General features: G+C 38.6%; 1 protein-coding gene across 2 annotated transcripts in view; it reads right to left on the bottom strand.

Annotated features, from left to right (window-relative positions):
* LOC109562531 (contactin-associated protein-like 3) overlaps positions 1 to 9,699 on the bottom strand; it is a 235,445-nt gene extending 225,746 nt beyond the window's left edge. For both annotated transcript variants that reach the window (XM_070794848.1, XM_070794849.1), the window contains exon 1: positions 9,470 to 9,699. In XM_070794848.1, coding sequence (XP_070650949.1) covers positions 9,470 to 9,554 — 85 coding nt within the window. In that variant the 5' untranslated portion in view covers positions 9,555 to 9,699. The remainder of the gene's footprint in view (positions 1 to 9,469) is intronic.
* Between the last annotated feature and the right edge of the window lie 4,997 nt (positions 9,700 to 14,696).

The following is a 14,696-nucleotide window of genomic DNA, read 5'->3' as shown; positions in this document are numbered from 1 at the left end:
CCCCAATCCTTGACACTCCCATTTCTTATTACTCCACATATAATCAAACAACCATTAAGTTCTGAAAGTGTTCTTTATGTGCAGTGTCACTTTTTCATTCTCACTGCCATCCTCCCACTTCAGTCCTTCTTACACCTGTAAGATGGAGTAACAGCAGAAGGCCTCGGGATGGAGCCCAGAGGAAGTCGTGAAAGAGGAAGGACCACTCTTTGGCCAACAAAATCCATGCAAGTCGGCCCAGGCAGCCACTCAGCATCACCTCATCTAAGAAAATGGGAGGCTCTGGCATGTGGATGCTGGGGGTTGGGAGGGAGGGTAAGGGAGGGTGGGTAACCCAGTCTTATTCCTAGGAACCTGGGATGCTGATTAATATCCAACATATGTCCTTTCCCTGTTCAACTGCACAATAGTCTGCAGGATGTATCTTCCCACTCCTGCCTCACCTTACAACAAAATTCATGAGGAAAAGCATCTTTTTCTAGACAAACATCCAGCCTCTCTTCCAAAAACTGAATCCTATTAATATCACCTATAAGAAGAATAAGTGAAATCAGTCAATAGCAATGCAAATCTCCCAAAGATTAGATTTTCATGTTTCTTAAAAGAGATCAGTAGCTCATCATGACAAAGAATAGTAAATTATGATGATGAAACATTTATTCTTATAATCTGGAAAATTGATATTATGTTTCTTAACCTTGTACCAGAGTTCAAAATAGATCATTCGACTTTCTCTAATTGGTAACTGACTCTGAGATTTGTCAATTCTACTGTGTTCTATGCCCAATTTTTTTTCAGAAATGTTCCCTGTAAATTTAAGAATGCAAAAAGTAATTGGTGTTTGCTCCCTTAAACTCTCTTAAATATATCTAACTAAACTCTTCATATCCTCTTCAGTCCCCCAATTTTTTAACCCCCCACAGTGATGGAACAGTTCACATATAGAGAAGGATAGGCTTGAAATGTCAAGTTCACAGGTTTTCTTATCAGAACGTCCATGAATCAAGAGCATTGCAGAGAAACCTAAGAATTACTCACACACAGCAGCTGGCTAGCTTTATGACATTACACAGCTATTTATTTTTTTCTTTTTACATTGTATTACTTTTAGTGTAGCAATGTCCTTATTCTCAAGTTTTTAAATATCAAAAACATAGCAAAAGTAAAGCTACATGACAAATCTTTAATTTTTATAATCTCCAAACATTCAAACAAATGTCAATAGATACACATATTATTTTTCTTAAATCAGCCAAATCTGAGACATTTAAATATTAACAGTTGTTAAAATATTTTCTTCTATAATAGTTTTGATTAAAATGACTTTCTTTGACTTGAATCAAATTATTGAATTATTTTCTAATGCTAATTGGATTCCCTTTATTATATCTACTGGCCTTTAAATGAAAATCCTACCAGCCATCCCTTAGTACTATACTAACAGGAACCAGGACCTGGGAAGGCCTCAGAGGCAGGTTAAGTGCTGCTGGTTCTAAGGGTGACTGCATACCAATATCCTAGAACACAGAATACCTCTGACACATGCAGGCAATAGTTTGAACTGGGTTCAACTGGGTCAGGACAGATGTCGTTATATTTCTTGATTGCTCACATACTCAGAAATCCTAAGTAAATAATATTTGCTTTTGCGTCATAGTAAATAAGAAATAGTTCCATCCCATAACTGGATTGTCACCTAATCCAGTCTGTGCCTCTCTTATAACTATTGACAGTTTTTAATTCCATCAGCAGTTCTCTCTGCCCTACCAGAGAGAACTGTGTGTCTGTCCCCTAAGACACACAGACATATCTGCACACAGAAGTATCATGCTGCCACTTCCCCACCAACTCACCATTCCTTATGTATTCATTCAGCTTAACCTTATCAAGCTCTTTGGTTGCCTGAGGATTTAAAAATGTTAAAATAAAAAAATTAATTACAACCTTGAGAGGTGCAGGTGGCACCTGATCTGTCCCAAGGCAGCAGGTCACTCCGTATTCATCTAAACAGCAGTATCATGCTTGCTTCTAAACTCCAGAGAAACTTTCTATTGAGTCTTGAACACTGTAAGTAGTGAGATGATGCTGAAATGAGGATGTGGGAACACAAGGTCTAAGCCACAGCGTTATATGGCTACTGAGGTTATTTAAACTGCCACTGATTCAAAATAAGGTGGAATCTTATTTGGAATAAGCCCCTTCCTCCCTCAGAGGTCCAGTGAACATGCAGCATAAAAATCCCTTCTCTTCAGGTGACAGCAACTAAGGCAAGTGATGGAACCACAGGTGATACGTTATCAAAGCCACATCTCAGTAAAACTTGGGTGTGCATATGTGCTCAGTTGCTTAGTCATGTCTGCCTCTTTGTGACCCCGTGGACTGTAGCCCACCAGGCTCCTCTATCCATGGGAATCTCCGGGCAAGAATTCTGGAACGGGTTGCCATTTCATCCTCCAGGGTATCTTCCTGACCCTGGGATCAAACTCATGTCTCCTGAGTCTCCTGCATTGGGAGGTGGACTCTTTACCACTGTGCCACCTGGGAAGCCCTCAATAAAACTCAGGAACAGATAAATTTAAATATCTGATACACCATTTATCATATCACTAAAGTGACACATCTGAAAATATTATATTTGCCACTTAAAAATGCAAAGATTTTTCATGTTTTTCTCCATAAGTTAGGTATAACTAACACATCCTCCATGAGTATCATATCCTGGCATACTACTGAATAAAAATGTAATAAAATCCATATTCTGGTAGGATATACCTTTTGTTTTTCATCTGTGATTAACAGCCTTGGAGGAATTTTTTTTTTAATTTGCCCATGAAATGGGTATATATTTTTAAATAAAAATTACTTAGTTTAAATTATAAAGCTTTTAACTTCAAACTACTTAAAATGTCAAATACTTTATGTTTCAATTTCATTTCAAATCAGTACATTGAAAATACCCATTACCTGGAAACTAAGGAGAATATTTTTACTATTTATTGTGAGCCAGACTCCCTATTTTATTATTAAAAAGGGAAGTTTCCAATGAACCAGAAAGAAAATGTATTTTAAAGCAACAACCAAACTAAGCATATTTATTATCACACAAGATTATATTTTTACCTGCCAGATATGTGCAATCTCTATGTCAAAGCAATATTTTCAAAACGTTAAAAACACAACATGTACAAATATAGAACAAATGTATGCTAAAGATTTATAAACTCATTAATGCCTACTCCAGTAAGAGTATTTTGAGAAACTAGGAATTTACAAGCATTTCTAGAGGAAGGTTAGAATGAGATTGCTAGGTTACATAAAAGCTGATCAGTGCTCTACAAGGCAATACAAACTTGTAGTTATCATGTGTACCTGATGGAAAAAGAAATCATCAATTGTAGTGTCCAAACTCTAATCAAATACTAAATGACCAAGTCAGACATAGGTGCATTCTTCTAGATACTTAAACAATCATATGGGTCTATTAAACAATTTTCCTGCATAATATCAAAAGATCATGCTACATTATTATCTTTAATTTTTTAAATTTCGTATTGGAGTACAGTTGATTTGCAATGTATTAATTTTTGCTTAACTTAAAAGTTATGTATAATTGTTCTTAGCACATTGACTTTAAAATTATGCCACATAACTCAAACTGGGAAAAACAAGTATGATATTTTGAAAGAATGTATTACACATGGTCTAATGCTGTTCAGAAATGGGCAGACATAAGTAATTCAGTTTTTTAAAGTTATCCAATATTGTGCAACAGACACTGAAAGCAATCGGTGCTACAGAGGACCACAGAGGGCAGATGGAGTGGGAACACTTCAGAAGTTACTCTAAAGAACTCTGGATGTTGACGCCAAGCCTTTAAGGGCTCTAAAATGTAAGTAGGGAGAAGATTTAGAGGTTAATTTCATACTTGCTTTTCAAGATTTAAATCAGAATTACAGGTAAACTCTGGTTCTATTAGTTCCAAATTGTTTGAGCTCTTTTAAACTTTTATAAGTATACTTACATATTGAAATTCTGATTTTGGTTTAAAGGGGAAAATTCAAGTTAAAACTTGCTCAGTTAATTGAGATTTTTGTTACTGAGAATGTCCTTTATTTAGTACTTTTGAATTTTTTTTTTTTTTTTTTTTTACAAATGGATTCCTGATTTGGTGGGTTTCCCTTGTGACTCTGTTGGCAAAGAATCTACCTGCAATGCAGGAGACCTGGGTTCAATCCCCAGGCTGGGAAGATTCCCTGGAGAAGGGAAAGGCCACCCACTCCAGTATTCTAGCCTGGAGAATTCCATGGACTGTAGAGTCCATGGGGTCGCAAAAAGGTGGACATGACTGAGTGACTTTCCTTCCTTCCTTCCTTCCTTCCTTCCTGATTTGGTTGATTTACTCAAAGGAGCAGATTTTCTTGAGCTGCAGTCTTCTCCCCCAAACAGGTTTTCAGGTGTGGTAGGGTCACTGATAATCTGTCCTTAGAGTCATTATGTTTGTTTGCTTAAAGAGTCTCCCCAAACTGCATAAGCTTCAGGCCCCCCAAAGCACAGCTCTAGCCTTGCCTGTCACTCCATGTTGATAGTCACATGGACTCAGTAAGTTTGTTTTTTTTTTTTTTTGAGGAAAAAACTGCCACTGTTTTCCCTAAATTTTAAAAATGTCCTGACCTCAGTATTTCTGGGAAGTTTATTCAAATATGATTTTTTTTAAGTCTGTTTACTAGTTTTTTGATTCTTTCCAAAAAGACTGATCCATTGCTTACTATGCTTCTGTCCATATTCCATGCTCATTTTCCTCAACACGTTTCATTACATCACGAATGGATTCCCTGTTCACTTGTTCCAGGGGCACATCCTCTGATAGGCTCTCTTCCTAAATCAAGGAACATATTACGGATGGTCTAATGCCTTTCAGAAATGGGCAGTCACAAATAATTCAATTTAAATATGCAACCAAAATACTGACATTTTCCTATTCAGATTATATCTCTTCTTCCTCCCCAAAGATAAGGAAATTCATAAAGAGTAGATTCACAGGGATAATCCTGATTAATTTGGAGAAGCAGACTTACTTCAGATAAACATTAAGCACACTATGAGACACAAAGAAACCTGCACCAACCAAAACATTAGCAGGATTTTAGTCCATATTATCCAAGGTGAAAACTTCTTTATGGACTATACAGTCATAGCACACATAGCAGTACTTGAGACTGATGGTGCTCACTTAGCAGTAAAGTATGTAGATGACACTTAGCAAATAATTACACAGAATCAGTGCCCACTGAAATGACAAAGAGTTCTGAAAACAATATCCTCAAGAAGGCACATGTGATAAACGCACTATTAGACATTCACCTAAATTCTCATGATTTTATACTTCTTAGCAGTTGAAGCATTATGTTCAGTTCCTCCATTCTGCTTGCATTTACCTTTATACCAAATTCTTCAGGTTAATCAAATTATTGGGTTAGGATAATTCATATAATGTGTCTCACTATTATACTATCTATATTATTTTTATTTCAAAATAATAATATTGTGTGATAATTTCTATGAGAGGAATATAATAATAAACTTTCATTAAAGATGACACAATAACACTTCAGCACATAAGGAAGCCAACCCTCCAATGAAGAAAGGATTCAAATCTGATACAAATCTTCAAACTGAGGTGCTAATACATTTATTGCTTAGATCAAGCATTAGGTATCACATGAGGATGACAGGTTTGTTTTCCATGTTGGCCAACAATCCTCAATCATGAGCAGAGACCTCTCACACATATGCAGGAGTTAAGAGAAGAAATATTGATGGATAAAAACAAGTCCTGATTATCACTCCTAAAACAGTCATTCAAATTGTATGCCCCACCTGTCGTGGGCCAGAATATATCTTTTCCCCCCTCATAACAAGGACACTTTTGACAGAGGAAGGAAACAAAATGAAGATTCTAGAGAAAATTGCAAGGTGGAGTTGAGTGGGTCATACTCATTAAATCGAATCCCTTCATCTATAAATGTCATCATTCATGTTAAATAATCACCATCAACAGCAGTTGAAATGTCTAACACAGGCTTCAGTCCTTTTTCTTTTCAGTGGGGAGTAGGGTTAGGGAGGGCATCAACTTCTAGGAAAATAATTCAGCTGTAAATTAACTTCCAATTGTATTGTTCCTTAATAGGAAAGACTGACCCTTACTCATCAAAGTGATATGTGATCCAGGAGACAGATTTACAACACCAAATATGCAATCAAAATACTGACATTTTCTATTCAGATTATACCTCTTCTTCTTCTCCTCCCTCTTTCCCCAAAGATCTGGAAATTCACAAAGAAATAGTAGATTCACAGGGATAATCTTAAAGCAGAGAGCTACTGCCTTCTTCCACTTGTGGCTCATAGTGGAAAGTAAGTGAACCAGCCACTGTCTTCACCACATCTTCTCACAAACAGGACTCTAACTTGGGATCTATATTCTAACTTTCCTCTTCAGTTCCAGTTAAGAACTGGAATCTTAGATTCCACTAGAATCTTGACTAAGATACAGAGAGTATCTTAGTCATCTTGACTAAGTACATAGAGTACGAGAAGGCAAACCAAGTAGAGGTACATGATTTTTACATATCAAGTCCTAGGTCAAAATTTGGAGATGCTGCCCATTCAACTTGTTTTATCTTCAAAAAGGCAGAGAATACATATATATACACACGCACATAAAGTCCTTGGTTTTTGCTCTTTAGAAACATTACTCTCTCCATACAGACTTTTTCTGACTTAAATCTTGCCATTAATTGTAAAGATTCATTTCAAAACATGGGTAATTTCTGAGATGCCAAATGTTTCAAGCAAGTCTTATATCTTGAGAGGATGTCTTATGCCAGAACCTCACCCAGGCTGACCCCTCTGTATGATTTACTACTAAGAATAAGCTGTAAACAGAGTAAAAATGTCTCTGGATCCTTTAGGGGGAAAGATCTGTACCTTTTAAAAATTTACATGCAGTTATCATTATTTTCTTATTAGGGCTCAAGAATATTTCATTTTTGTTAGTTTTAAAATCTTATCTGAAAGGATTACTTGAGTTCTTAAAATACTTCTTAGGAATAAAAAGGTTAGCCATCAAAAGCTTTGAGCAATGCTGATGTTTATGATTTCTTTTTCATAAGCCTAATTCCCATCCAGGTGGCAAACTCCTTTTTAGAATTTCTCAAATGATGGGACAGGACTGAAAAAAACAAAAACAAAAAAACCTCTACCCTGACTTAAGTAATAACAAATTTCAAATACATGCTTGAAACACCTTGTTTGTATATAAATCTACATATACAAACAAATGCCTCCCAAACATTCTAGAGTTAAGGAAAAACCCAGTTGATCCAATTAGCTAATATGGATTATAATGAGATTCACTGGCCTCTGAAGCTATGGTTACAAAGGATACTGTCAAGTGCGATTACCAAGAAATTATCACTTTGTGTAGTCTCTATGAATCTTTAAGTCTACAAAGTCATTTAAATATATACTTCACACTTGATCAACTGTAACAGCCATCTGTGTGGTGATCAAGGATTTTAACTATAGAATCTCAAATGTTCTTAACAATGCAAATTTACATAGGTACTTTTAATTCACTGAACTTTAGACAAGAGTACTAAATACATCTAAATAAAACAGAGGCTGAAAAGTTAAAACTAGCAATGATATTTGAAGTCAGCCAGAGATCCAGGTGGACTGAGTTGGGAGACATATCCAACTCAGAAAGGGATATCTGCCTGGCTATTCAGACACGAAGCACCTCAGAGCATGTGACTGCTAAAAAGATGCTCAGTATGAAGAACATTATACCTCTGTGGATTTCAGGGGACAAAACACAAAGAGAAAAAAATAAATATACAAACAACTGATCTTGCCAGTATCTTATAATCACATCTAAGGAAACAAGAAAGGCAGCACAGAACTCTGCTTATCTTACAAGGGAAGGACTGTTGAAGCTGCTTCCTTTAAGTAAGAGTGACCTCCAGTGACTTTTCAATTGCACCTCAGGGTACTGCATTAAATTATTCTATAATTCTTTCAGATTAGCAAATCATTCAGTACTAGTCATTTTTAAGTTCTCAGCAAAGTGACAAAGTGACTTGCAGGACCTACGGATTTCATGTAAATGCCCCCATTTTAATTAACTCATGGAAGTTGTACACAAAGATAATTAAAATTGTGTCTGAAACACAGGGCAGGATTTGCTAACGCTCATTTTTAGGAGTGACTCACATAATATGGCATTAAATGAGCTAATACTAAATGATGACAGCACAAAAGTATCACAGACTGGGCATATATGGATGAATGCTGGAAGGGTAACTGTATTTGTACAAAATGCTTTTCACTTTAGTGCAAACTTCACTGTGAGGGCAGAGTTGTTTCCCCTCCCCCACTCCAGCTAAATCTGGATATCCAGAAACAAGATCAGTTTCTAAACATGCCTACTAGCACTTTCTTGAAATACATACTAGCTTACCTTACTCCCTACAACTTGATTTTTAAAAATTGTTCAAGGGAATATGATGTGGAAGGAGGACATGGGGGCTTTCTTAAAATCCCTCAAGGAAAGAAAAGCCCTGTGATGGAGATTTTAATCTGAATAACACTTGGAAAACTTTTTCTGATTTTCAGATTAAAATGCCCTGAGGTCAGCTGAATCAATTTGACTAGCATCTTCAGATCACTCACGGTGCTAGTTCAGAACTGAGGGGTTAATACATCTTCACGGAACCAACAAAATCAGAAACACAACAGATCACAATATACAAGCATGTACACTTGCAAATGAACCTGAATGGCAGGTTTTATTTTTCCTTTCAGCAAAAGCCATCTACCTTTGAAGGGTCTATCCTTACCGGAATTCTGACTATCCAGGTTTGCCATCTGAGCTCTGCTGCGGAGCCCGCCCGCCTGTGCAGCTCCCGAATTCTTGGTACCCAATTCCGCAGAGCCCCAGCAGCAACCATCTATGCTAATGCAGGACCCGGCCAGGTCGGCCAGCGATTTTCTTTCTTACATTAATCCAACAAAATGCATTGGTATTAAAAAGAAACAAATGACCACATTGGCATGATCTTCTCTTCTTCTTTCTCTCTCTGGTCTCTGTCCGCCTCAATATTCTCATGCTAATTTTAGGTTTTACTAGAACTTGAGCTTTCTCAATGAATATTCAAAACAACAGCACACAGACAAAATTCAGCTCACAGACAAAAAGTCAAACAGGCTTTGTGTTTCACAGACCTGACAAGTGGGAAAACCATTGTAAACTGTCCTATCCAAGCGTTGGGACTTTGCGATGTTTTTTAAATGCCTCATTTTCAGAAACAGGCCAGCTAGTCCATTTGTAAAATTCAATTATTATTATTTTTTAATAACACGAATTCTAAGTTGTCAGCGTAAGTTTTAAAAGATGTGCTGTACTCACAAGTATTCCCTGCTGCTAATGTACTCCAGGGTTGGGCAGACAAAAGAAAGAGCATCCTGAGAAAGGTTCCCGCGACGGGGTCCATGCTCAAAGTCGCCGGGGCTCCCCCACCCCAAAATCCCACGGTGTCCAGGCAGGTGCTCTGAGCTGGGATCTGCCTGCTCCCTCCCTCTCGGGGTCGCCAGCGCTTCCTCCTCAGCGCACTGCGAACCCGCGCAGCCGGCGGGGCGGGAGCCCCAACCTGCAGCCACACCCCCACCCCCACCCCCCCCCACCCCCACCGGCTCCTGCCGCGCTGCAAGCTCCGCGAGGCCCGGGCGCCCCTGGCGGTGGCGGGCGGAAGTGCGAGTCAGATCGTTGAAGGTCTTCAACTTGAACTCTCTACAGACGACGCTGGGGAGGTCGCTCTTGATCCGGGGTCCTGGCTCCTTCACTTGCAGGTTTCCCACTCTCAGCAGCTGAGTGGTTCAATGGACTTTAGTCTAAGGAGACCGAACTTCACCATGGTGATGATGCTTGAGCACGAACACTGATGCTAGGAAAAGTGTGTTTTTGTTTGTTTGTTTTTAGTTGAAAAAAAAAAGTAGGACAAGTAATCACTTGTTTGAAGGAAATATTTGCATGTATTGAGAACTGTTGTAAAAAAGACTGTTCTTGTTTTCTCAACTCATTTAATGATTTGTATTTTTAAAAACCCTATTATAGTAATCATTTCAAAATATGTAGAGTTATATGTACAGTGTTATATGTCAAAACACATTTCAATAAAGGGGATATAAAAATAATTTAAAAAACTACCCCACTTCTACTGTAATGTCATCATTTTATTATGTGTATTCTTACTTGGAGATTTGAGAGTTATGGTCTGCAGATACCGAAAACTAAAAACTGGCACCCTGGGAGAAGGAATCTTATTCCAAACATCATCATGGAAGTGACCTTACATTAAGGAAGTAAACTGAATAACTTAATTGATGAATGAAGAGTTTTGTATCAACTTCTGTATACTGTATGTGTATTGCTTTTCACTCAAATTCTTCAATAACAATTCCCAAAAGCATCATACTGAAAAACAAAGCAATATAAAAGGCATCACAAATAAATACAGATTTCAGACTATACAGATAAAGGGCTGTTGTTCCATGGAGTCAAAAGGATTTCAACATCCATGACTTTGAAATAAGCCTGGTGGCCTCCTCTATTTTCTGAAGAGGCTGCCAGCAGGTGTAAATGAAGGCAGTGTAAGCATAGCATGACTAGGATCAATACTCTCCTAAAACTGTGCTGAGCAGTTATGAGCACTCATAGCAATGTGCTGAGACTTATGAACAGGCTCCAGGCATTCTTGTGCCATCCAAAGTGATCAGAACATGAAAGGAACTTTAGCTCTGAGCAGGGCATTATATGCCTGAACACAAAGCAGAGAAGGTGTTTCTATTATTTCTATTCTGCAACCTGAGTAAAAAACAAAAACAGGAATAGAAAATGAAAATAACTTGGCAAGGTCACAAGAGTTTACAAGTAGAACTTCTGAGAATTTGCCCAAGTATGGAGATTCTCAACTTTCTAGATTTTCCATTCATATTCAGGGCCCCTGGGAATCATGAACTCTTCCTACTCACCCAGCCACCCCATTAATCAACAGGCCTGGGGAAACACTGACAGCAAATCTTGCTTGAAGGGTGCATTTAGAACCCTGAAAAAAGCCACAAGCAGTAGAATGACCTGCATTCATTAAACACACATATTTTCAGTACCTACTATATATCCCAGGACCTGAATATTTTATTTCTGATTTTAAAATAAAGTAATGATTTACATTAAGTGTTCATTATTTTTTTAAAGCCTATACACCAGTCTGTGTGTGTGTGTGTGTGTGTGTGTGTGTGATCTAAATAGATGGTCACAGCATCCCTTTGAAGTAAATGTTATATGCCCATTTAATGAATAGGCAGACTAACTTCAGAGAGTTTAAAGGATGTGTCACAAAGCAAGCCAGACTTAGAAACCAGATCAGCTGAGCTCTGAAACCCCTTCTCATGGGCCCTAAGTTGTCTGAAACAGAAAAGTTGTCACCTGTGAAAACTGTTTAATCTTTAACAGGAAATCCATTTAAAATGAGTTAGTAGGCACCTCAGTGATTGATGCCAATTAAAACCAAAAAGAGCAATGCTGCTAAAGTACTTGAGCAGACATTCAGGATGGAGTTTCACAAATAAGAGATGAAACACAACACACAAGAGATTGAGACTTGCAGGCAGAGGCCCATGTGCAGTGTACAACATTGATCTCTGGACAGACATCAGCACTGGAGCCACTGCATGACAAGGGCAGCCCTAAGTGAGGAAGGTTGAAAGCAGCACCCAAAGCAGGGACTTGCTAGCAGACAGCTGATGTAAAGCTCCTGGTTTTACCCTTTGAGCTACCTTCTTTAGTCGGGTTTCCCCAGTGGCTCAAACATAAAGAATCTGCAGTGAAGGAGTCTCGGCTTTGATTCCTGGGTCAGGAAGATCCACTGGAGAAGGGAATGGCAATCTACTCCAGTGTTCTTGCCTAGAGAATCCCACAGGCAGAGGATCCTGGCAGGCTACAGTCCATGGGGTCCCAAAGGGTGATACACGACTAAGCAACTAACACTTTATTTAGTTGGAGACTTTGTGGCTTCACTTTTCTTGTTTGTAAAATGGTGATGATAACCAATCATAGAGCCATTGTGAAATTACAAATATGAAACCCCCACGAAGTGCTGCAGCCTACTGAGCATTCCATATACCAGCCACACAGCTGCCCTGGGCGTTGATACCCTCCTGTGAGACCCTCACAGCTGCTCAACACCTGTGATCCTCAGCTTCGTTGTCTGTTTCATAAGATAATAGAAGTCTTACCAACAGAGGACTGATCCAAGGGTTACAGGAGAAAATGGAATGTCAAGTACTTAACACCATGTGCATTCACGGGGACCTGGATCAGGTAGAGCTGTAGGCACAGAGGAGAAAGGATGCCTAACAGAACCAGGATGCCTAACAGAACCACCAAGTTCTCCGCTCTAAATCCCTGACCACTTTCCATAGCACTTTGTTCTTTTACGTAAGAAGGTTGATAGACAATCAACAAGGACCTACTGTATAGCACAGGGAACTCTACTCAACATTCTGTAGTAACCTATATGGGTAAGGAATCTGAAAAAAATGAATATATGTATATATAACTGAATCACTTTCCTGTACACCTGAAACTAACATGACTCCAATATAAAATTAAATTAAATGCTTTAAAAAATTGAAAATAAAAGATGAAGAAAATGTGTAGACAAAATCTTGCACATTTCTGTAAGTGATGATTCAAACTTTCAAAATCATGGGTGTGTGTGTATGTGTGACTGCAGAGCTCACACCAAACAAAAAAGAGGACTTGAAATTGGCAAGAGTCACAAAACAGAAGACAAGAAATCATCTTCAGATGTTCAGAAGTATGTGGATTCTCATATGTGTAACAGCAGACAGGCTGCCTAGGAAAGTATATTTTAACTGAAACTACACGGGTAACAGTCCTGACTAAACTCTTCTGGTTTCCTATTTCCTGCTCACTGGGGGCAGTCTGTGCACTCAGGATTCCCTACCCTGAGAGGAGGAAAGATCAGCTTGCCCCACCTGAATGAATTCCTTTCTCAGTGCTCTCCATAGATCAAACATGACTCCATTCGTTTTTCTTCTTCATTCAATAGTTTTCTCCCTATAAATTATTTCTGCATTGTTTTATTTAAATCTGAAAATATGTTTAGCTTTACTCTGGTAATGGGAACACTTTTGTCATTAAATCCTCTGAAAGTTAGAATACTGTGAATAAAATATAATAGTATTTCTATTAGGGGTAATTTTTCCCATAAGCCCCCAGGCAACAAATCCTGAAGAACAATAATGGAGAGACAGACTCCAGAGAGAATAAATGTCACACGCACAATATTAAACACACAGTGCACAGCATCTTCGCAGGTTCTCTCCGATGAGCTGTGTTCTCTATAATTAGTCCTTGGAAGCCTGGGTTTTAACAACCAAAGGATAATGCATCTAATTATGTAAGTCTCAGCTACAGGAATTGTCAACCACATATTGTTACCCGAAAAACTGGGTCTGCCTGTTGGTAGATGTTGAGCTTAAAAAACACAACCAAGGCCAAGAGTGGAAGAAAGAAAGAGTTATTACTTGCAGCAAGTAAGTAGAACACCAGCAACAGGTCCCAAAGCAATGTCTCCATGAACAGCAAAACTGGGGAAGTTTTATATTAAGGGTAGGTGGGTATTCATAAAGAGGCTTGGGAGGTAGGCAGAGTCCAGCCTTTAGCTGACTGAAATCCCGAAGGTCAGAAAAAGTCAACACCATCATCTTTTAGGTTGCACTTGACCAGGTGGCTAATCTTTACCACTGAAACAGAACTGGGAGTCTTTAAAACTGATATCTTTGCTATTGTTACTTGTCTTACCTGATAACAGTCTGAATTCTTTTTTCCACTTCGGATCCTTAATTACTGAGACCTGTTCAAGGGCAAGTATTGTGGCCAGACTTTGATTAGAAAAGGACTTGGACCAAAAATGGCTTCTCTTTTGTCAAGAAAGCAATGCCATCACGAACCCCCTACCTTATCTGCTTACAACACTTCTTTCCAATTCAGCCCTCTTTAATCTAGTAAGACTTTGGGGGACTAACACTGGTGTCTAAGATAGACACCGGCTTCTCTCGTGGCTCAGCAGTAAAGAATCCTGTAGCCCAGGAGATGTGGATTTGATCCCTGGGTCAGGAAGATCCCCTGGAGAAGGGCATGGCAATCCACTCCAGTATTCTTGCCTGGAGAATCCCACGGACAAGAGGAGCCTGGTGGGCTACAGTCCATGGGATTACAAAGAGTCGGACATGGCTGAAATGACCAGCACATCTAAAATAGATGCTGGTGTCTAAGGAAAATCACAGCTAAGATCTTAAAGTGTAAAAGCAATACGTCTTGATATTTCCAAAAGTACTCAATAAACATTTCATATGATTGCACACAGATAAACAACACAGATACTTTTCCTGACATTCTGGCACAAATAGAATCAGAGAAACATAAAATTAAAATGAAATACAGAGTCAGCTAGCCAGCATTCCACCCAAGTCAATATTCACAGTCTCCAATATCATCTTGCACACATGCCCACTGATGGCAGTAGCTAAGCTGCAATTATGTAAAGTAA

The sequence above is a fragment of the Bos indicus genome, chromosome 8, assembly GCF_029378745.1.
Source record: "Bos indicus isolate NIAB-ARS_2022 breed Sahiwal x Tharparkar chromosome 8, NIAB-ARS_B.indTharparkar_mat_pri_1.0, whole genome shotgun sequence".
Taxonomy (NCBI): Eukaryota; Metazoa; Chordata; class Mammalia; order Artiodactyla; family Bovidae; genus Bos; species Bos indicus.
Note: the sequence above shows the minus strand (reverse complement) of the source record. Positions and strands in the feature narration are given on the sequence as shown.